Source organism: Ambystoma mexicanum, chromosome 12, assembly GCF_040938575.1.
Source record: "Ambystoma mexicanum isolate Mex_15411 chromosome 12, UKY_AmexF1_1, whole genome shotgun sequence".
NCBI lineage: Eukaryota > Metazoa > Chordata > Amphibia > Caudata > Ambystomatidae > Ambystoma > Ambystoma mexicanum.
The window spans coordinates 1,168,479,018-1,168,501,545 of NC_090936.1; the positions used below are offsets into that span (position 1 = coordinate 1,168,479,018).

The following is a 22,528-nucleotide window of genomic DNA, read 5'->3' on the forward strand; positions in this document are numbered from 1 at the left end:
GGGTTGTTAATCAGGATACTCTGTGATATCCTTATGGATTCCAAGATGATCTTTGCACTTTTTCTCCAGGCCATAATCTTAGCATGTTCAGGAGATAACACATATTTAGCCAATACTGACATAATAGTATTAGGGTTCAGCACCATTAAATACTTCCTATAGAGAGAGACTATCTTCCAGCAATGCACGGCATACAGGGAGACCATTCCTAATTCATGCCGAATAAGGCACATAGAAAAAACCTGCGGCAAACCCAGGATGGCCCTCCAGAATCGGGCTTCGAGTTTCTGCCATAAGGACTCGACCAGGCAGTGTCTTATCTCGGCACCATAGGTGAGAATAGGGGTTACCTTTTGTTTAAAAAAGGTAATAGCAGGCAGGAGTGAGGATTTGCTCTATTTCCCCTGAATAATGCAGGCCTGGGCTATGTCTGTCTTCAGCTTAAGATCAAGATCAAAATGATAGGATAGATCCCTAAGGTGGCTACTCATGATGAGGTCCAAGTACTTGTATTCTAAGACCACCTCAAGCTTCTTATCTTGCAGGAGCCAAGAGACTGCCTTCCGGGTCCTTCTTCGGGCAACTTCCCACACCATAATCTTACATTTAGACTGATTGATCGTCAATAGGTTCGCCTCAATGTAACTCCCAAGCTAGGAAAAGAGGGCACGCAAGCCCCCGGGGGTATTAGCCAACAACACAAGGTCATCGGCATAAAACAATCAGGGCTTCGTGTTCCCTCCCTACCTGGGCAAATCCGAGATAATATTAGCAAAAGCATGGGGCATATTGGATACAAAGAAGTTAAACAATGTACAAGCCAAGAGGCAGCCCTGCTTAAGCCCCCTGAAAGTGTCAATGGGTTCACATAGATTTCCATCAAGAGTTAGCCTGATTTGGATTATGGTCTGGGAGTGAAGCTCGTTAACCCAGTAAAGAAGATAATCCGGGCAGGCAGCCTTCCTCAGTTTATTCATTAACAGACCCCTACCGACCGAATCAAAAGCGGCCTGAAAATCAATAAAGCCCAAATAAACTGGCTGCTGTTTGTGCAATTTCTGAGATTTAATCAATTGCAAGACATGCACATTTATAGCAGTACCAAGGCCAGGCATGAAACCGGTCTGGTTAGGGTCCCGTAAATGAGAAAGGTCCAGCCAATGATTTAGATCTCTAAGCAGGAACCTAGCAAAAAGCTTGATCGGAATATACAAAAGAGCTATCGGCTTATAGTTGGATGGGCTGGCTCGTTCCCCCCTCTTATGGATTGGTATTACGATCGATTTCCTCCAAGATGAGGCCATCACTCCAGTCCTGAGCAAAAATGATCAGAAGGATGTTAGCCCAGACCATTGGATGTTGCTTGATCATATGATTCGATAGCCCGTTGGGGCCCGGGCTCTAGAAGTCGTCAGCTTTGCGATGAAATGTAGACTATCATCCAGGTCAAAGTGAAGATGGTCATTCTTCGGTCTGGCTTCTGAGTTAGGGAAGCTTTTTAGAGGAGTAATGGCATAGAGCTCTGCTGACCCAGACTTCCTCCGGGACATCATTTAGCTAGGCCATCATCTGCGAGCCCCCATAAGCCTTCTTCAAAAGGGTACAGATTCTCGCAGAGCTCTTGGAGGCAACCGCTTCTAACATCATTTCTGCGTCATGTTGATAAAGTAACACTCTCCTCACCTTAAGCCAGTTCTTATATTGGCACTTTAAAGATATAAGCCACGATAACCTATCAGGTCCGGAGAGCAAACATGCAGCTCTTTTCCCAGGCCGATAGATCGCTATCCTAGCAGCCAAATCCAGGTCATAAACATGTAAATTAATTTTTGTAGATTTGGTAGAAGGTTTTCTCTCGACTTTAAAGATCAGCATAATATCCACATATGAACAACCACTGCCCGTGGCCCACAAGAGGGATGTATTGCATGATTGAATTCGTTTTTTACTAAAAACCTCCAAGGCGACAGGAGTCCAATGCAGTCTATTCTTAGCACTGCTTAGTACCAACCCTGTAGCTAAGGATGGATTCTGAGTTTTATGTAAATTAGACCAAGTCCAAAAGGCTGCCAAGATGTTGTGATCACTAGATGTTTGGGCAATGATTTGAAACTTGGTAACAAGATTAAACAGACCACTGTTCATATGAACATAATCTATTAAGGCAACCTGATTACCTCTGTGACACGAATGGGCAGGGGGCAAGTCACCCGGCACACACCCATTTAGCATGTGCAAGTGCCGCCCTTGCAATAAGGAATTCCATCTCGAGGCAATGCTGGAAAGAATCTTGGGGGGTTGTACAATACATGAGATATTAAAGTCGCCTACCAATATTACATGATCGCAAGAGCGGTCCAAAGTAGTTAGATCCAATAATTCTTTGAGCGCGTTCATAAACGCTTCATCCGTAATGCCGGCATGATTCCAATAAGCGTTAATGATGGCAATAACGCATTTGGTCGTTTTTATCTTTACCATTTGTAAGAGGCTATTAGGCGATGGCCAGGGTTCCAAGGTTAGGTTTGAGGAAGTTTTAACAGCAACCAGGAGGCCGGCCATAGGGCGGCCCCTAATCGGGGCTATGGCAGGAATTAAAGCAACAGCGTGGTTATCCCAAACCGGCAGATTATAAAGCCATACCTCTTGTAAGGCTACAATATCATAGTCCCTCAGGCGGTTATTATCAGAGCTGGTTAAATGCTTAAACCCCCTGGTATTCCATGAGGCCAAGGCAAGCAAAGTATTCGCTAGCTAACATTGGTTCAGTTTATTTATCCGGTTTTTTGATGTCACTTCGTTCAATATCATTAGCTGAATGAAGTTGTTTCCCCCAAGTGGGGATATGCTGATGATGCTGATTATCAAAGGAGGAGGAATTAATTAATAGAAAACCCACATGATAAAGTTTAGACAGGGCCTGCCACAAGGCGTTCCTCACAAAAGCCGATTTCGTCCATAATCTGACTACGGAAAGGTCATAGTCATGGATAAATTTGATTTGGTCTAGGTCACTTGATGTGACATCTTCTAGGGCCGGTATTTCTGCCAAAATGTTTATTTCTGATTGCCTATTGAGATCATATTTGGGATAAGTGTGTGAACGGCACTGCAAAATTAAGTTGGGCAGTTTTTGATTTGGAAATGTCAGCTGGTAAGAATCCTGCGGCTGCTGGTTTATTGTTTGCGCCCGTCCAGAGCCACTGACAGCCTATAATGGTATTTGGCCATTACTGCTGTCATTGGCAAGTAATGGCCCATCATGGCGTGGCCTGCCCCGATTTGCAGTAGCATCATGTGTATTCATTTGTGAAAAAGAACGATGCAGGTATTTATGAAGCTCCTCCCTCCAGCCTTCCAATGTTATTTGCTTATCCGCTATAGTCGAGGCAAATTCATATATCATTTAGCACTGTAGGTTTTGCGAGGCCAGCAAACTGCTGTACCGGCTGTCGGACCGGTGGGAGGTTAACAGGAGCTACCGTCTCACGTGATCTAACTTTGCTACCAGAATGGATCTTCGCAGCACCTTCCTGCTCTCTAGGCAACAGAACTAAAGCATCAAGCGGTTCATACAGCAAGTCTGTGATTGGGACAGCAAAGACCGGACTGACCTCTCAGAGGACTTATTCCGATATTTGTATGCAATTGCGATACACGCGAGAGAGGCCGCTGTTTTGAGTAAAGTAAATTTTTCTATGAATCCTTGAGCGCCGGTAGGCTTATTGCCCACACAAGATTTGCTATTTTTAGGTTTCTTTTTTGGCTGCTTGTCAGCTGCACCTTTTGATTTAGTATCGAATATGTTGTAGTTTTGCGCCACCGCCATGTCCACCCCCACCTTCTCCTTAAAAGACCCGTCCTCGGTCTCCATCAGGGTTACACCCATGTTACAAATATCCAAACATTCAAGGTTCTTAACTTTATCTTTTTTTCTTTTTTAGGCAAGATTGTCCTAATTGACAGGACACAGTCCCTTGATCTTTGGATTTAGTGTAGCGGGTTCCACCAATAGACCCTCTTTCTCCAGCATTGGATCTTTCATGGATTCACATGCTTAGAATATTCCCCGTCGTCAGGCTGGGAATCCCCGGTACATTATATAGACCCTTTCCCGTAGGAAAACTTTTTCAACGCTTATGCGTCCTATCCACCTCGTTTTGTATCATGCGTGCCCGCGCCGTCAGGACGCCATGATATAAATACAGGACCCGCCCCCGCGCTCCCTCAGATTTCAACCGTCTTTCAAAGTAGTGGGATCCTCGTGGTTACTGCTAGTCGAAATTAGGTTGTATTTTCGCTTCGGCGACGTTACATTCTGGATAAAATATGTCAGGAAAAGCTTTATTTCGCCCTTGTGCGACATGTGGACTCAAAAAAGTCTATGAAGGTGATGCTCACATGGATTGTATCTACTGTCTCCCCCCGCACCACACGGCGGATACATGCGAGATATGCCAGGGTTTCTCCCAAAAAACCCTTAAAGACCGGAAAAGAAGGTTGGTCGACTGGCTTAACGACAGAGCGGGTGCCTATCCGGCATCAGAAGTTGGCTCCACGGCCTCCAGGAGCAGGTCGGAACCACCCTCGAAGAAGGTGCGGCCTGTCGAAAAAAGCCCTGCGGACAAGCATACGGGGAAGCATGCTGGGTCTTCCTCATCACACAAAAAGTCCTCCTCCTCCTCATCCTCTAAGACGGAGAGGCAAGCGGCATCAAAACCCTCCTCAGGGGACCGTCCTAGGTCTTCCGTGAGTCGAGACTCTTCAGCCAGGAAGTCGGCAACGAAATCAGCTACGAAGTCTAAAGGCTCGGTGCCGGCTACTTGCTCGTCGACCCCGGTGTCGTTGACGATGCCTATTACTATTCAGGCAGCAGCGGTGGGGATTCCTTCGTCGACGGTGACTCTATCTATGGCCTGGCAGCCAGAGGTTTGTGACCCGGTCCCCCCTGAGGTCCTACTGCAGCCAGACACGGCCTTGTCGGTGACGTCGGCGGAAGGAGAATGTGACAGGGTTATGCAGCCGTCGGACTTGGGCTTACGGCCTTCCAATACGTCGACGACGAGTGCGAGTGGGGGTGTGGTCCCTCTATCCTCGACGTTGCTGACCCCCCAGACGGTTTTGTCTCTGGATGTGCTTAATACACTTCAAAAGCTCCTGCAGCGTCTGGATACGCAGATCCCTCAGCCTGGCACTTCATTGTTGCTATTTTCTGCACCTTCCGTCGACGACCAAGCTCAAGCAGCCCGCTCGACGACCAAAAGCCCGTCGGCCTCCCAGGTGGTGAAGGATCGTCCTCGAGCGCAGGAGGAGGGTGAGCTATCGGAGTCCGATTCTATACGAGGCGACTCAGGGTCAGACATTTCCCTGTCGCCGTCGAGAGACCCAACATGGAATTCGGATGTAGAGGTAGAGTCTACGAGGAACCAGGCACAACCATCTCCTCCGGATGATGTGGGAGCCTTCCATGCAATGATGGGAAAAGCGTGTTCCGAGTTCGGCTTAATTCCTGAGGAGCAAAAGAAAGACTGTTTTCTTTTTGATCACATGGGTCAAAGGAGGAAATCGGTATTTGCCATCCCAATCCTGGACCACGTGTGGCAAGAAGGCCTCAAGACGATGCGTCATCCGTTCTCGGAGCCGGCTATTAAGGGGCGTATTGAGAAAAAAGTTTAAAGCTCCGGAGTCCACTCCAAAATGTCTAACATCACAGCCTCTGTCAGACTCTGTGGTATCGGCGGCAGTGGCTAGGAAGGCCAGAGTAAAGCAAAAATGTTCAACCCCACCAGAAAGCGAGGCCAGGAGGCAGGACGCCTTTGGAAAAAAGGTGCTCTCAGTCGGCGCCACGACGGTAAGAGCAGCCAACTCCTTGGCGATTGTATCACGATACGATAGGGAAATGTGGCATAAACTAGCCCCTATCCTAGAACATCTGCCGGAAGAACATCGAAAAGCAGCCATGTTGCTAGTACGAGATGGTGAGGAGGCCTCGAACCATGCAATTAATATTGCGGTGGACCTAGCAGAGTCTGGGTTCAAACAAATCAATCATGGCGTAGTACTACGTCGACAAGCGTGGCTCAAATGTACTACTTTCAGACCTGAAGTCCAATTCAAAGTCCTGGACATGCCATGTGAAGGAGAACATCTGTTTGGAGACAAGGTAGATGAAGCCTTGAAGGGGATGAAAGAAGACACGGATACCGCTAGGTCTCTCGGCGCCCTCCAGACAGGTAGAAGTTTTCGCTCTTTTCGCCCCTTCAGGGGTGCTTCCGAAAACTCCCGCTTTGGAGCCTCTAGGGACCGTGGATTTAACAGGCCCTCATACTCCTCACAAGGTTACAGACATGCATCCCAGTCGGCACGTAGAGGCAGAGATTTTCAAGCCTCCAGACGACGCGGCTCGGGTCCTTCGTCGACGAAGGACAAGCAAACCAGCAACCAATGACGGCCTTCGGAACGTACTGGGGGGACGAGTCTCTCATCATATCGACCAATGGAAATGCATCACCACAGATCGATGGGTTCTGGACACGATTCGCATGTGTCATGCGCTACAATTCAAAAACAAGCCTCCAAGTCTTCCGCCAGTGTTTTCGGCCCAGCCCCACCTTCGAGTTCTACGACAAGAGGTGGCGCTTATGCTGCAAAAAGGAGCGGTAGAACGGGTTCCCGTGGCACAGGAAGGACAAGGGGTTTATTCCCAGTTCTTCGTTGTCAAGAAGCCAAATGGAAAATGGAGGCCCATTCTCGACCTGAGGGTACTCAACAAATGGCTAAAGAGCTCAAAATTTAAAATGCTAAAGCTCCAGGAGGTTAACAGGTCAGTGCAACCCATGGATTACCTGTCGTCGCTAGACCTTCAAGACGCGTATTTTCATATCCCAATGCGTCCACGACACAGGAGATATTTAAGGTTCGTCGTCGGGCGAAAGCATTTTCAGTTCAAGATCCTCCCGTTCGGTCTCAAGTCCTCCCCCAGGACGTTCACCAAGTGTTTGGCCCCTATAGCGGCCCATTTAAGGAAGGACGGCCACCATGTCTATCCCTATCTAGACGACTGGCTGGTCAGAGGTTCGTCCATGGAACAAACACGAAACAGTCTGGGGGCCACGATATCCCTCTTACAGGAACTGGGCTTCGCGATAAACTTCAGCAAGTCCTCCGTAGAGCCTTCGAGGACCTTGGTCTTTCTAGGAGCGGAGTTTCATACGCACACAAGCCTTGTAAGACCGTCCAGCGAAAGAATACAGAAGCTACAAAGCAAGGCGTCGGAATGGAGATGCGGTACCAGGGTGTCGGTGCGCAAATACATGTCCCTGCTAGGGACCATGTCATCCTGCATTCCGTTGATAAACAACTGCCGTCTGTTTATGAGGCCTTGCCAGGAATTTCTAGCGGACCGTTGGGCGCAGAGCCAAGGTCGCTGGTCCGACAGACTGGTCATCGACGAACAACTGGTACAAGCACTCCGTTGATGGAGAGCTTCTACTCATCTAACAAAAGGAATGCCTCTGGTGGAACCGGAGTTCCAGAAGACGGTGGTGACGGATGCATCGCTGAGCGGATGGGGAGCTCATCTGGATACGTTACAGGTACAAGGCCGGTGGTCGTTACAAGAGTCCTCCCTGCATATCAACCTGCTAGAACTGAGAGCAGTGCGGTGGGCTCTAAAATCTTTTCTTCCTCAATTGAGAGACTCTGTGGTGCGTGTCATGACGGACAACACGACTACAATGTTTTACATAAGGAAACAAGGAGGAACACGTTCCAGGTCCCTGTCGACGGAGGCACAGAAAATCTGGCATTGGGCCCTGCAGCACAACATGCTAATCTTGGCGTTCCACCTGCCAGGTGTGAGAAATGTGGAGGCGATGCCCTCAGCAGGGAAATGAACGAAGTTCACGAATGGATGCTAAACGACCAGCAACTACAACACGTATTCAAGAAGTGGGGACATCCTTCCATCGATCTGTTCGCGACGAAGGACAACAGGAAATGCCCGCAGTATGCAAGCAGATGGCCTCAGCAGGGCTCACTGGGGGATGCGTTCTCCTTCCCATGGACGAACAAATTCCTGTACGCATTCCCTCCTTTTCCTCTTATCCGGAGGACGTTGCAATGGATCCTCAAGTACCCATGTCGGGTGATTCTGGTGGCCCCGTATTGGGCCAGACAGGTGTGGTTTTCAGACCTGCTGCACCTAGCGGCGGCGGAGCCAATGAGGTTCAGGAAGATTCCCAACCTTCTGTCTCGACAGGAGGGTATCGTTTGGCATCACGACCCGGACAGCCTCAAGTTGACGGCCTGGCTCCTGACTTCGCCGAATTTGGTCAGCTAACGGTTCCGGAGGAGTGTCGTCGTATTCTGCAAGCGGCAAGAGCACCTTCCACAAACACCTCATACTCGTACAAATGGAGGAGTTTCTGTCAGTGGTGTGTGGATCAACCAGGTTTGGTTCCGCAGTCGATTACGCCGGAACAGCTCCTTCCATACTTGCTGTTCTTAGCTTAAAAGGGCTTATCGGTGTCGTTGATAAAAGTACACCTGGCTGCCATCTCCAGGTTTACCCGTCAACGACATTCCGCACCATTATTCAGCGACCGCCTGATTAAGCACTTCCTTAAAGGTTTGTTTCGGAGTTTCCCTCCCGAGAAGAAATTTCCTCCGGCGTGGAGCCTCAATCTGGTGTTAGCGTCTCTTATGAAACCTCCTTTTGAACCGATGTCATCATCGTCTCTAAAGTTTTTGTCGTGGAAATTGGCCTTCCTGGTGGCCATCACTTCAGCTCGACGTATTTCGGAAATCCAAGCTCTAATGGTAGACCCACCATACTTAAGAATTTTCAAGAACAAGGTGGTCCTTGCCACAAACCCACAGTTCATACCGAAAGCTCCTTCAGTGTTCCATAAACATTCCTCTATTGTTTTACCTACGTTTTTTCCAGAGCCATGCTCGGGAGCGGAGCGCACGTTACACACATTAGACGTGAAAAGGGCTCTCAAGTTTTATCTTCATCACACGCAACCTTTCAGGAAAACGAGGCAATTGTTCGTGGCCTATGGTTTGGGTGCTAAAGGCAAAGCCATTTCAAAGCAAGGACTGTCAAGATGGGTATCGTCTACCATTTCGTACTGCCATTCCAAGGCTGGGAAGCCTCTTCTGCGACGCCCAAGAGCTCATTCAACTAGAGCGGCGGCATCGTCGACGGCGCTGTGGTCTGGAGTCCCTCTAGGGGACATCTGCATGGCGGCTACCTGGGCGGCTACACACACTTTTACCCGCCATTACTGCCTGTCACAACAACATGCCGAAGATACTCGGATGGGACAGGCGGTGCTTCGACACCTATTCCAATAAGGTAAGCCCCGGTTGAGGGGTTAGATCTTGTTGCAATTAAGATTGAATATTGTTTGTTTCCTATGTTAACAATTGCTGATGTGTACACGACCATAGGGAACGGGCATTGTGAGGAAAGTATGTGGGTTTGCATGCACGCCTCCTCTTTTCGGGATGGTACTGCTATGTAATCTATTCTAAGCATGTGAATCCATGAAAGATCCAATGCTGGAGAAGGGAATAGTTTCTTACCTGTAACTCCATTTCTCCAGCATTGGTATCTTTCATGGATTCACATGCGCCCGCCTGCCTCCCCTGGGCTTGCAAACTGGTTCCCCCACTACTTTGGGGGCCGAAATCTGAGGGAGCGCGGGGGTGGGTCCTGTATTTATATCATGGCGTCCTGACGGCGCGGGCACGCATGATACAAAACGAGGTGGATAGAACGCATAAGCGTCGAAAAAGTTTTCCTACGGGAAAGGGTCTATATAATGTACCGGGGATTCCCAGCCTGACGACGGGGAATATTCTAAGCATGTGAATCCATGAAAGATACCAATGCTGGAGAAATGGAGTTACAGGTAAGAAACTATTCCCTTCAGGGGCACGGAATTGGAAAGTGATTGCATTTCACTTCTAGGGGATTGTTCCATCATATGTGATTGCATAAAGTTTGATTGCTGACCAGATGAACAGTCAATGAACAGAATATCAGCAGCAATAACTTTCCAGGCCAATTGCCTCAAGAGTTCAGTGGCAGGAAGACTAAGCAAGCCGTGTCGCGCTTCGCAACAGAAGCCATGGAATGGTACTGATCCATTACGCTCACTAATTTGCGTTAATAAAGAATATTGCATATTCAATTTGGTATCTAAAGTCTCGTGTAGTTTGGTCAATGAAAAAAGAGCTGCATTCATTGATTGCAGAGATGTTTCATTGCTCTGACATGGTGAGGTTGACTTTCGCCTGGGAGTCGATTGCAAGTATGAGACAGACAGCGCCGAGGAATTAACTGCCGTAGGGGAAAACATCATCGGCGATTGCGGAAGAGCTCCCTTCACAGGGGACTTAGCTGCCACAACCTTGTTTATATTGATTCCCTGTAGATTGGCCCCATTATTTGAAGAACAAGAAACTGGAGTGGCAACGGCCCAGTTAGCATTAACCTGGACGGCATAGCCAACAGATTCTTTTAAAGTAAAGTACCCACGCCCGTAATTCGTAGCAGGGGCGCGCTCCGCAGTCTGAGCAGGGAAAGATAAATTATAAACAGGTTTTTCAAGTAGCGATGGCAGTGCAAGAACCCCTGCATCAACTAGGGAATCAGATGGTGTTCATTCAGAGCCAATCCCCTCGCAGCTTCTTGGGAATGTCTACCAAGGATTCCATTTGGCGGGAAGTCGTATCGGGGGTTAGTAATTGAACGGGCGTGAAAGCCTGTACACCTGGCGCACAAACATTTCGAATACCAGGCCATATCCGCCATAGGCGAGCAAGCACACATTTCTATCGCTTTTATTTAGAACGTGATAGGAGAACGGTGCGCTTTGATGACTTGGGTGTAATCAACGCGGCTACAGCATGCATAGTGATTTCATTTACATCCGTCATGCCAGTCATAAGTGTGTATGGAAAACACCACAACACAAATAAAGTAATTTAAAACAGGGAGGGCGAATATTGCGCCCTACTCACAAATTAAGATAGAAAACTAAAAGCACAATCACAATATAAGAAAACAAAAAAATAAATCAGAATTAAGAATAAAAAGTAAAGGGTCTCACCCACCCACTGCCAGCTTACAGCCGAAAGCACTTCGTAATGGCACTTCCGAAATATGCGTGTGCGCAAAATGCGTGTGTCCCACAGTTGAAATAGGATTATGGGAAGGTGGGTGGACCTTGCCAACAATTAAACTAAAATAGGAAAAAAACAATGAAATATGATTAGTAAGTGCTGGTTTTTGGCAAGTAGATGACTGTCGATGTTATAGAGTCTTTGCTTTAAAGTCCTTAAAGTCCATACCAACAGACAGTATTCTCCAAGTAAATAGCCACATTTGTGGTAGACTTGTCATTATGTTTACTTTGAAACCCTCTGGTTTAAAGAAATGACGTTATTGCAGTGAAAAAATGTCACTTACCGACTCTCACAGAGATTTTAAATGGTGCCTTGGCACCAACTACGCTGTGGCAGATTGCGACTTGTGTCAGTTAATGACACCAAAGGCCTTGAAGGAGAACGCCTCCAAATTGGCCCTATGGCGATCATCTACGAAGTCGCCAAGTATGACGCTATAGAAGGTTTGTCCCGACAAAAAGAGCTCTGCTGCCGAGAAGAACGCAGAGGAGAAAAAAAAGTCTAAAAAACACTGTAAGAGATTCCACTCGTGGAGCGACTCCCGTCATTATTCTTCTTCCTCCTTGAAGAAGAAGAAGAGAAGGAGAAGGCATTCTTCAAAGGACTCAGGTGCCCGTCTAAATCTGCCTCTGCGTAGAAGTGGGAAGAGTTTTGCATCAAGATGATGCAGGTCTTCGAGAAAGCAAGTCCTCCCTTATCTCTTCTTCCAGGAAGAACACCTCCGAGCCCACCGCACCCAGCAGGTACTCGACTCACCAACCACCTTGTTCGCTTAAGAGACAGAGACCGGTGAAGTCTTTTATCTGACGCTCGATACCATTGGCAGCTGATGCATTTTGTGACGTTCTATCGACGTCACAGCCAAAATTGTCAAAGACAGTCGAGGATTCCTCAAGTAGATTTATGCCAAAATCTACCAGGGATTTGAGGTCCTCTTTTCACAACATTTTTGATGAGGATGATGACGATGTGTCAGGATTGTAGGGGTGGTGGAGGAATTACGGGGGCCTCTGCGGCTGGAGCACCAAGCATGGGCTAATAAGCCCGGGAAGTGCAAGGTGCTGGGGACCCAGACGGCTTTGGGAACTTCATTTCCCAAGATTCTATTGTGCCGGCATGTACACAGCAAAGGAAAGCTCTTTAGAGCCGCCCCTGCCTGTGCCAGGTGCTGGTAATTGCTGTCTGTGAGGCACAGGAAGGGTGGCACAGGAAGTATTTGGCGTTTTGGCATTTCCCCGTTTATCTCAGGGGAGTCCTCAGATGGCGGATTGCTCCCCTACGATCTGGGAACATTATTTTCAGTATGACAGCTTGTGGTCATTACGGGAAGCTTCTGCTTCCATCACAGTGTAGCTGGAACCCTTTCTGCAAGTCCAGATGTCCCCGATGGACCGGGAGCTCAGGACACATGGCGGAGTGCTTGAGGACAAGACGGACGGAGAGCCTTCTACTCAGCTGATTTTCTTCCAGCTTTCATCCTGTAGTTAAGGGTCCACAAATTAGAGCATAATAAAAACCACATACTCAAAAAGTGGAGCAAACATTGGGCAAGAAGCAACACTGTTTATTACAGCTGGGGGAACACAAATCAAACAGAACAGTGGATAGTGCTCTGATCAAAAGGCTTATATCTGGATGGAATGCCAACAGTAGTTTTATACCAAGAAATACATCCATCGAAACAGTGGCAAGTTAGAGAGTTCACTTCTTCTATGTTTCCCAGGGATTCCATTGGTTCGTAGACATCACCACCTCGAAGTTTACAATTGAACAGTTTCCCATTACAATGCCTTCCCATGTGGTACTACATTTATTCACACCCAACGTGTTAATACTGAAGTGACACTTGTGCAGACCGCCGGAACATTGGTCAGAACCATTGAAAACGGGACACGAAACATCCTGCAGCTCATGGGAAAGGGGCCATTGACACGATACCTGTTGGGTAATGACCTTCACAAACTCTGTAGTAGATACTTTGGAAGCTCGCCACCTCCCCAGAGCTCAAGAACTTACCGTCTGATTGTCCTCCCAGGAACGACACTCCGTCCAGTGTTCCTTTCCCACAGCCACTTTCCAATGGACATCGGCGTTCATGTGACCGGCACGCTCGTCCAGAGCCACCCTCCCCATTGCCATGTAGGGTGTCTAGTTTGGCTGACCGCCTTGTAATTACATCACCCAGTTCTTAGTTATGTTGGCTTTCTCGTGATGAGCAGCTTGAGCCCCACCCCCTTTTGATGATCCCTGTCGTATTGGTCACGTGTTTCAGATCGAGGTTTCCCAGGTTCAGCCCGCCCTCAGGGATTATGGCGCTATTTTTGTTCTCCCCTTATTTAGCCAATCAGGGGTCATTCCGAGTAGGGCGCAAAGGGATACCATGCCCCGTTAAGGACATCGGTGCCGGTAAACCCTTTGCGCCCTACTATGAGGTCCCTTTGCGGCTCCGTCCTTAACCACTGGTTTTACCAGGCGTTATGGACGGGATCCGCAAAGGGACTACAGATCTAATACTGGTACCGTAATTTACAGTACCGTTATTAGCACCCTCCCCATTCCCATTGTGCCCTATGGGGGCTCAAATGAGAATGGGGATTGACATTTTCAATGGGGACTTACCGGTCCTGCAAAGGTCGGACTAGACCGGTAAGTCCCCATTGAACGAGAGCAGACACGGTACCGGTAATAGTGCTAGTCATGGCGCTAACAGCGCCATGACTAGCACCAACCTCGGAATGAGGCCCTCTTGGACTGTGTGTCGACCCAATGCATCATGGACCGCTACCGTTCCCGGTAAAGCCCTTTGTACGGGGCGTTTGTGGTTTAGAATACCTGTGTCATTTTCCGTGTAGCTGTCCCCTTCGTTTCCATTCTTTGCTCGAGCAGTTGGTAGATGCGTCCCCCTGTCTGGCGCTGAATTAGCACCTTCAACACAATCCGCTCGGGGTTGCCTTGGGAGGCTCACCGAGCCTGAGATTAGTGCTCCATCATGTTTACTATTTGATAATACGAACTACTGTATGTTTACTTATTTTGGGTGTGATGAATCCTGTGTTGTAACATGAAACTTGGTCATCCCCGTGCAGTGAAAGGGAACAGGGGTTTTGCATGACAAGCGTGGGTCAGACTATAAATTAAGGAACTTGTTTACTCTCCAGGGTCCAAGTTATGTGCATGGGTGTTCATCAGCTTCTTGTAACATAGTTGAATTCAGCACTTCATGCAACCACCTACTTGTATTATGTTATGTTCTGTTAAAGGATATTTATACCACGAGGAGCTGAAAAGCAAGAGGATAGGGCAAGTTAGTAGGACTTAGTGGGAAAAGGCTCAGGAGAGCTGTGATGTGCTGTTGGCAGCTTCAGTTCAGTTTGCACCATTGACTGAGCGTGTTGTGCGACGCTATGTGTGGTTTGTTTCGTTGTTGCGGTGTGGTGAAGTGTGTGCGGTTTGTTGTGCAGTATAGGTATGGTTGTGTTATGTTTTAGAATTTGAGAGGTGTGGGCAGAGGGATGAGATTTTTTTGTGGGTTTTGGTTACTGGTGGCCCTCCATCGTACGCTATTGCTGTGATACGCGTCGCTGCTAGTGTCGTGTATTGTGGTTCTCTAGGGGGACGGAGGGTCTCCCTCCTTTATTCTGTGAAGGGTTGTCAGTTATCTGCAGGGCTATCTAGAGGCAGTGCCTCCCCCACCACTCTGTCCTTGATGATTTATTTCTACCCCTGTTTTGCCCTTGGACCTATACTGGTGCACACCTACCACTTCTTTCCTCGGCCCCTTTGGGGTGGAGGCCTGTGGGAACTTTTTCCTGTGCTCTTGATCTACCTGGTCCCCGTCTTTTACGTTTGCTTGCCACTCTTTCACCTTCGACTCTTCTTCCCTCTGTCTGTGGTTCAACTTAGGGCATTCCCATCTCCCTCTTTAGACTCTGTGCTCAGTGTAGTATGTCTTGTCTGTTACTAATTAATGCAACCAGTCAACGGTGTTCAGTGTAGTATGTTATGTAAGAATTCAGGGTTAGGTTACGGATAAGCAGGGTGGCTAGTGTTAGGAAATTCATGAACATTGTTGTGTATGTTGCCTTTCCTCAATCCCTCTTCCTATCCAATCAAGTTCCCTAACCCTCTTCCCAGTTTCCCTTCTTCCCCCATAAGTATCCACAACCTCTCCCAAACCCTCTTCTCCCCATTTGGCTGCCTCAGTGTGACCTATTAGTTACACATCAGAAATCTGTGGTAACCAAGGTGGGAGGGTCATATTCCATTCGGCTTCGGTGGTTATGGGGGAGTTGTGCATCCCACCTCGGGCGTGACACCATGTCCCTTTCAGGTTTGAACCCATGCATCTTCCTCGATATCCTGAGGAGTTCCAGGATGAGGCAAAGAGGTTGTCTGACCTGGCTTTAACCCTTCATGACGCTAGTGGCTTGGACACCTCTCCTGAAGTGTAATTCCCACAGGCAGTTCATAGAGCCCATACAAACATGACAGGAAACTGATGGCAAATGTAACTGATGCATTAGGTTTGGGTCCCCCACCTGGCAAAATATCAGCATGTGACTTGATGGACATTCTGGACAAGGGCACATGCTTTGAGCCTGTTCTTCCGTAACACCATCAAAATTCTCCTCATGGAGTTATGGAAGACTACCTGCTCGGGGCCAGCAGCCCACAAGATTTTTGCAAAAAGTACAAACAAGCACCCTCGGAACCAAAATTCCTAACCAGGCATCCGGCACATGATAGTCTGGTAGTACAGGCTGCAACTGTGGGAAATAAGGCAAGCGCCTATCCATCCTTACCCCCTGACAGGGATGACAAGCGTTACTACACTTTGGCTAAAAATGTTGTTGCCTCTGGCAGTATGGCACTAAAGTCAGTCAACGCTTCATGTGCACTTTCAAAGTGCACACACCCTTTGGTCTGTGATTGCGGAGACAGCCGATCACATCCCAGTTAGGTGACATGAGGAATGGTTTCTACAACATAGTGGAGGATGCCAAGGAAGCAATGCGCCAATCCTTGCAGTCGGGGCTCAACATGGCCGATTGTGTCGGGCGGTCAATGGTTGCAAGTTCTATCATGTGAAGATTTGCCTGGCTTAGGAAATCAGTCTTTGCGAAGGACGTCCAAGCAAAGCTGCTTGACATGCCTTTTGATGGATCGCATCTTTATGGCCAAAAGGCAGATGACAGCCTGGAAAAACTACAAGCCTCCAAGGCTGCAACAAAGTCCTTAGGTGCAGCAATCAGACAACCTGCTTAACCTTCCACTCAATGGAAGAGCAAGCCTTTTTTTTCGTTTCTATAGTTACGGACAGAAAGGCAAGCAGCCTGATGCCCACCAAGCACGCGGTCAGAGACGTTTCTATCGACCTTCCAGAGGTAGAGGAAGCAGGACACAGAACACTTCCATGTCTGTCCCCTCCAGTGCAGCCCCCGCCACAAAACCTCTTAAGGTACTTCTGCCACACTACATCAGTAGGGATGCTTCAGGTAGTCTCCCAAGGGTACTTCCTCCCATTTTAAAAGCACCCACTGGATTGCCCCCGTGGAGCCAGCCCATTCCCTTTTCCAGTACCACTGCTCCTGCAAGATGTTTCCTCTCTTCTGGAGAAGGATGCCATAGAGCTGGTCCCTATTCAGGAAAGGAACAGGGGGGTGGTACTCCCACTATGTTTTGCTCTCAAAGAAAGACGGATGTCTGCGACCCATCTTGGACCTGAGGCGCTTGAACAAGTTCCTCAGGAAAGACAAATTCAAGATGGTAACACTATTGCAGATCCTTCAGGCCCTACAAATTCAGGATTGGTTAGTGTCACTCAACCTACAGGACGTTTACTTCCATGTGCTGATCCATTAAAAGCCCCGGAAGTACCTGAGGTTTGTCGTAGGCAACAGTCACTGCCAGTTTCGAGTTCTGCCTTTTGGGCTTATCTCTGCCCCAGCGTTTGCCAGTCTCAGGAAAGGGGGTGTCCATGTCCTTCCCTACCTGAACGATTGGTTAATCAGGGCACAACTCCTGAATCAAGCCCTGGATCATCCCAATCGCACCTTCCACCTCCTCCGCATGCTGGGTTTCTCCCTCAATTTCAAAAAGATTCCTCTGACATTTTCTCAATCGCTCCAATTTACCAGAGCGATCCTGGATTCTCCTCCAGGGAGAGGGCTCTACCAATCCTGCCGATGGTCACCAAATTCCAGAACGCCCAATATCTTCCAGCCCTAGACTTCCTACAGTTGCTCGGCCTCATGGTATCCTGCATTTTCCTGGTGCTGGAGGCTCAACTGAGAATGAGATCACTCCAATGGGCCTTCAGATCTCAGTGGTCGCAGTTCTCTGGCACAATGACGGACTTGATTCAAGTACTGATCAGAGTCGCTCAGGATCTTCTGTCGTGGACTCGCACAGAGAACGTGATGGTGGTAGAGGTATTTTGGCAAACGTGACCAGAGACGACCGTAGTGACAGACGCATCTTTGAAAGGCTGGGGCACTCACCTGAACGACCTAACCGTGAGTGGGTTGTAATCCCTGGAGGAGACCTTTTGGAGCCAAGGCAATCAGACTGGCACTGATGGCCTTTTTGCCCTCCATACAGGTGAAGACTGTCCTGATCATGACGGACAACACAGTGGCCATTCACTACATCAACAAGAGAGGTGGTGTAGGGTCACTCCTCCGCGCAGAGAGTTGATACAGCTCTGGTTCTGGGCCTTAGAAAATGAGTTCTCCCTGTCAGCAATTCACCTCAACGGGAGGGAGAATACGACGGTGGACACCCCTCCAGAGGGAGCCAATGGTCTCCCATGAGTGGGAGCTGTGTCAGGAAGTAAGTTCTTTTAGAGATCTTCACCCTCTGGGGAACCCTTCAAGTGGATCTGTTTGTCTCCAGTGTGAACAGGAAAAGCAACCTTTTCTGTTCCAGAGAATTTCACCTGAGAGGAGCACAGCGGGACGCATTGGTGGTGTACTGGAACTTCCAGCTTCTGTATTTGTTCCAACCTATTACCGTCATTCCTCAAGTGGTCAGGAGGTTGAAGAGGCATGGAGCAGCCATGATCCCGATTGCCCCTGACTGGGCCAGGAGGACATGGTACCCGGACCTTGTGATATGACCATCTGTCCTCCACACCGTCTTCCCCGGATAACGGACCTTCTCTCTCAGGAGAGGGGGGAAGTCCTTCACTCAAGCGTACACAAGCTCAGCCTGCACCCTGTTTTCTGATAAGGATAAGGTACAGGGATTGGGTCCTACCGGAAGATGTGATGGAGGTGTGGCTTTCGTCTAAAAGGCCAGCAATAAAGGCTTCACACTGCTGCCGTTGGAAGAAATTCTGTAGCTGGTGCAGAGCACAGGATGTGGATCCTTTGTTATGTGACAGCTCAAGGGTGTTGTCCTTCATTTGGCAAGGGCCTTCAGTTCACCACCATCAAGGGCTATTTAGCGGCACTATCCATTTTCAAGCACACACCAGAGCAAGGATTGTACTTCTCAATCTCCTTCGTGGTGCAATTTTTTAAAGGCCTGACTAACACGTTCCCTCTGACACCTTTCATGGTCCATGCATGGGATTTAAACCTAGTGTTAACCTTTCTCTTGGCATCTCCATTTGAGACATTACATTCGTGCCCGTTGAGGCTACTATCTTCGAAAAGAGCCTTTTTTGGCTGCCGTTTTTTCTGCCTGGAGAGTCAGCGAATTGCAGGCCCTGCCCTGTAGGCCACCTTTTCTGTATTTTCCAGCGACAAGGTGACTCTTAATAGTGCGCCCTTCATTCCTTCCGAAGGTCGTGTCAGCTAATAGCGCCAGACCGAGTTGCAGTAATGCTATTTGAGTTGGCGGTACCTCAGCGGATTTACCGCCGGGATACCACCAGACTTGTGATTACGCCCAATTTGTCTGCCAGCCTTCTATCCGCCTCCTCATCCATCCAAGGAGTAAGAAAGGCTGCATAAGCTCGACCCCAAAAGGGCTCTGGGTTTCTACAACGTCAGGACAAGACAATTCAAGCTGGAATATCAGCTTTTTATTGGATACACAGGCCCCAAGACGGGCAAAGGAATAACCAAGCAAACCATCTCTAGATGGATAGTGCTTTGTGTGTCTGAATGCTACACCAGCGCCGCTAAGGAATTCCCCAAAGGCCTCAGGGCGCATTCCACTAGAGGTGTGGCAGGGACCTCTACTCTACAAAGAGGGGTACCTGTAAAGGAAATCTGTCAGGCCGCAATGTGGCCCTCGAAACATACGTTTGCAAAACACTACTCCCTGACACAGTATCCACAAATGAGCCTTGTTACGGCAGGCCTGTCCTCGAACAAGCAGTGCCATAACCTCCATGGAGTGCGCTGCTCCTCTTCTCCATAATGGTCTTACTGCTATGGGAGTCTATCTAAGACGAGGAATCCCTCCGTGGGAGATTACAATCCATTTGAAGAACAAGTTACTTACCCCTGGTAATGTTCCCGTAATAGGTTGGCCTCCCAAAATTCACCCTTCTGATGCCAGTATTAAAAGAGGGTGGATTCTTTAAAGGGTTAATTGATAGTCATATTGGGCCTCATTTGCGTTTTTTGTGACAGTCGGTCAATAAATGCGCTTTCATTTCCAATCATGCCCCGGGATTTGTTGTTTTTTTGGCGCCGACTCATATATTTTGGTTTTGATTTGTAAGCCCATTTGTAAGCTTGTTAATTGTTTGGCGTTAACGGTGAGTCTCGCGAGTTATAGTGGAACATGGCAAGAAGTGTATTTTCAAAGCCACAGAGATGTCCCATTCTGGTAATAGCTCGAGCAGGGGGTGGGGCAATATTGCCATTAGAACGTCCCACCCATGAGGACAGATTGTTCTGTTGAAACCAATGATAGACGAAGGAGAAACATTGGAGCACTGGGACAGAGGATAGAGCGAACATTGCCATCTGCCATTTCATTGTTTGAATGTCAGTGAAACGTGCATTCCTTGTAATGGCTCAGTGTACTATTCTCCACATGGCTAGGAGAGTTCCGATTTTCTACATACTATATGCAAGGCGACTTTCCTCTTATTTTTTTATTTATTTGTTTGTTTATTTATTTATTTATCTATTTATTTATGTATTTAATTTGACATTTGGATCACACTATTGGCTGCTGTTATAAGTTGTTACCGCTTCTACGCACGCCTTCCTCAAATCAACTCACATTGGCTTCTGTTTCAGAAACATGAAAATGAATTTAAAGAAAACGCGGCACTGCTGGAGCTCTACAAATACATCACCAGCTATTATGACGAGGTAAGGTTCGGTTACTGCCGAGTACCAGAAATGTGACATTTGCTTTTGTGAACATATTGGAATATGTTTGTTTTGGTCCAAAGTGCCCTTTCAAGAGCTCACATAAGAACTCATATTGGATTGTTTTGGGGATTAATCCGTTAGTTTTCTGGTTCAAGGCACCAGCTCCAGAATCCATAGTAAACTGAGAGTGATGGTGTTTGCCCCTAACAAAGCTCCTTGCACACAACTAGAATGGGGAAGGCAGTCCTAGTTACTTGCTGTCCACATGTCATATCATCAGCCCCGTTAACAACAGTGCAATGCAAGTTGGGACTTATTCCATTATAACAAGACATATATTCGTTTTAAAAAATTGATTAGCAGAGATTGCTTATTAAAATGTTCTTGATTAGCATACAAACCTATTTGATTAGCAATGTTGTACTAATATGTTTAATGTCACCAGAAGTTATCTGTATCCACAATATAAAATGAGCAACAATGCAGCATTTTTGTGTACCGTTGAAGTAAGACATTAGAGAGTTGAGGCAGGCCTTACAAATTCTTTAAAATTCTGCTAGAACTGCAGGTCGAGTAACTTGGTTTACCTACTCGACCTAAGAGAAAGGGCTCTATGTCATTTCATCGACAGGTGTAATTTCGATGGGTTTTTTCCAAGAGTTTTTTGATGAAAAAACACATCGAAATATTTTTTTTATTTTTGGGTGGTTCCCCCCATTCCCCCCAATCCCCCACTCCCTATTTATTTTTTAACCTATTCCCGACCCCCCACCTCTTAAATATACTTTTCCAGCCCCCATATATTTTGATGAGTTTATCAGAAAAATGCACTCAGAAAAAACCCATCAAAATAACACCCGTCGAGGAAAGAACGCGATACCAGAAAAATGCCCTTGACCCATAGCAACGGCTGGCACACAATTAAATGCGCCTTCTGTAAAATGGTGCATGTCATCACAAACCCACATTCTTTGGCACACTGCTGCCACCCAGAGACAAGCCATGCACAGTGAAACATTTATTTGACATGCACTACGAAGTAAATGTTAAATAGAAGTTTCAAAAATCCCCTGCAAATAGTACCCTTTTCCAAAATTCTACTTGACTATGCGAGTGGGCAAACCATGGATGAGTGTCTGTAAAATGTAAAAAGGTTAGCTGCATGAATGGACATAAATACATCTTGTAAAAAAGGCTCTAAAAGCAGTTTGGCCAGCTGTCTCCCTCAGGGAGTTCCGTAGAAAATTTTGAAAAAAAGACTAATTGGTATATTATTTCGAATTCTAGCTCTATAAAAATGTCATAGAGCCAAAAAGTTCGAACAAATATGTCACACGGTACCATTGTAGCAAACAAGGGGAACAGAGGTTGCCTGCACCCTTGTTTGCTACAACCGCATCAGGGATTGCAGGGGTGTCCCCCACATCCTGTATAATAAAGTGAGCAACAAAACAAAAGAGGACCCTGCGGCACCGGTTCCCATCCACGTAAGTTATGTTATGTTCTGTTGATATTACCGCGCCCTGCTTCCACCCAAGGGCAGTCTCCAGGCGCTCAGTGAAGGGAACCGGCGCCGCAGAGACACAACGAGGTGTGCCGCCAACAAGTAAGTAGGGCGGGTGGGGGAGTGGGTAAGGGGATGCGATGGAAATCATGCATGATTTCACTGTGGCGTGCATTTTGCATTCAGCATTTTCAAATTCAAAATTTTGCATTGTGGTAAAATCACGTATATACTCCTGCAGGTGCTAATATATAATGCAATACTAATGATTGAGCAAAGTGAGCTCTGGAGGCTTCCTACAGTGCATGGTATTGCAGTAGATCTGTAGATGTACAGCCTGGATGCAACTATTACTCACTACTTTGTGTAAACATCTAATTAACTTTGGGTATTCATTAAGTAAGGGGAAAGAAAGTAAGAGACTAAGCAGATTGGATAGCGAAGCAGGCAGAGAACTGGCCAAACTAGGTGAGTACCTGGTATAAAGCAGCAGGGTGATAGGATAGAATGTCAAGAAGTATGGGATCAGCTCATAGGTTGAGCA

The 22,528-nt window shown here is 47.5% G+C and overlaps 1 protein-coding gene across 2 annotated transcripts in view; it reads left to right on the top strand.

Annotated features, from left to right (window-relative positions):
* The window catches only part of PLXNC1 (plexin C1), a 1,076,103-nt gene that overhangs the window by 1,033,586 nt on the left and 19,989 nt on the right, over positions 1–22,528 (top strand). For both annotated transcript variants that reach the window (XM_069629799.1, XM_069629800.1), the window contains one exon: positions 20,403–20,477. In XM_069629799.1, coding sequence (XP_069485900.1) covers positions 20,403–20,477 — 75 coding nt within the window. The remainder of the gene's footprint in view (positions 1–20,402; positions 20,478–22,528) is intronic.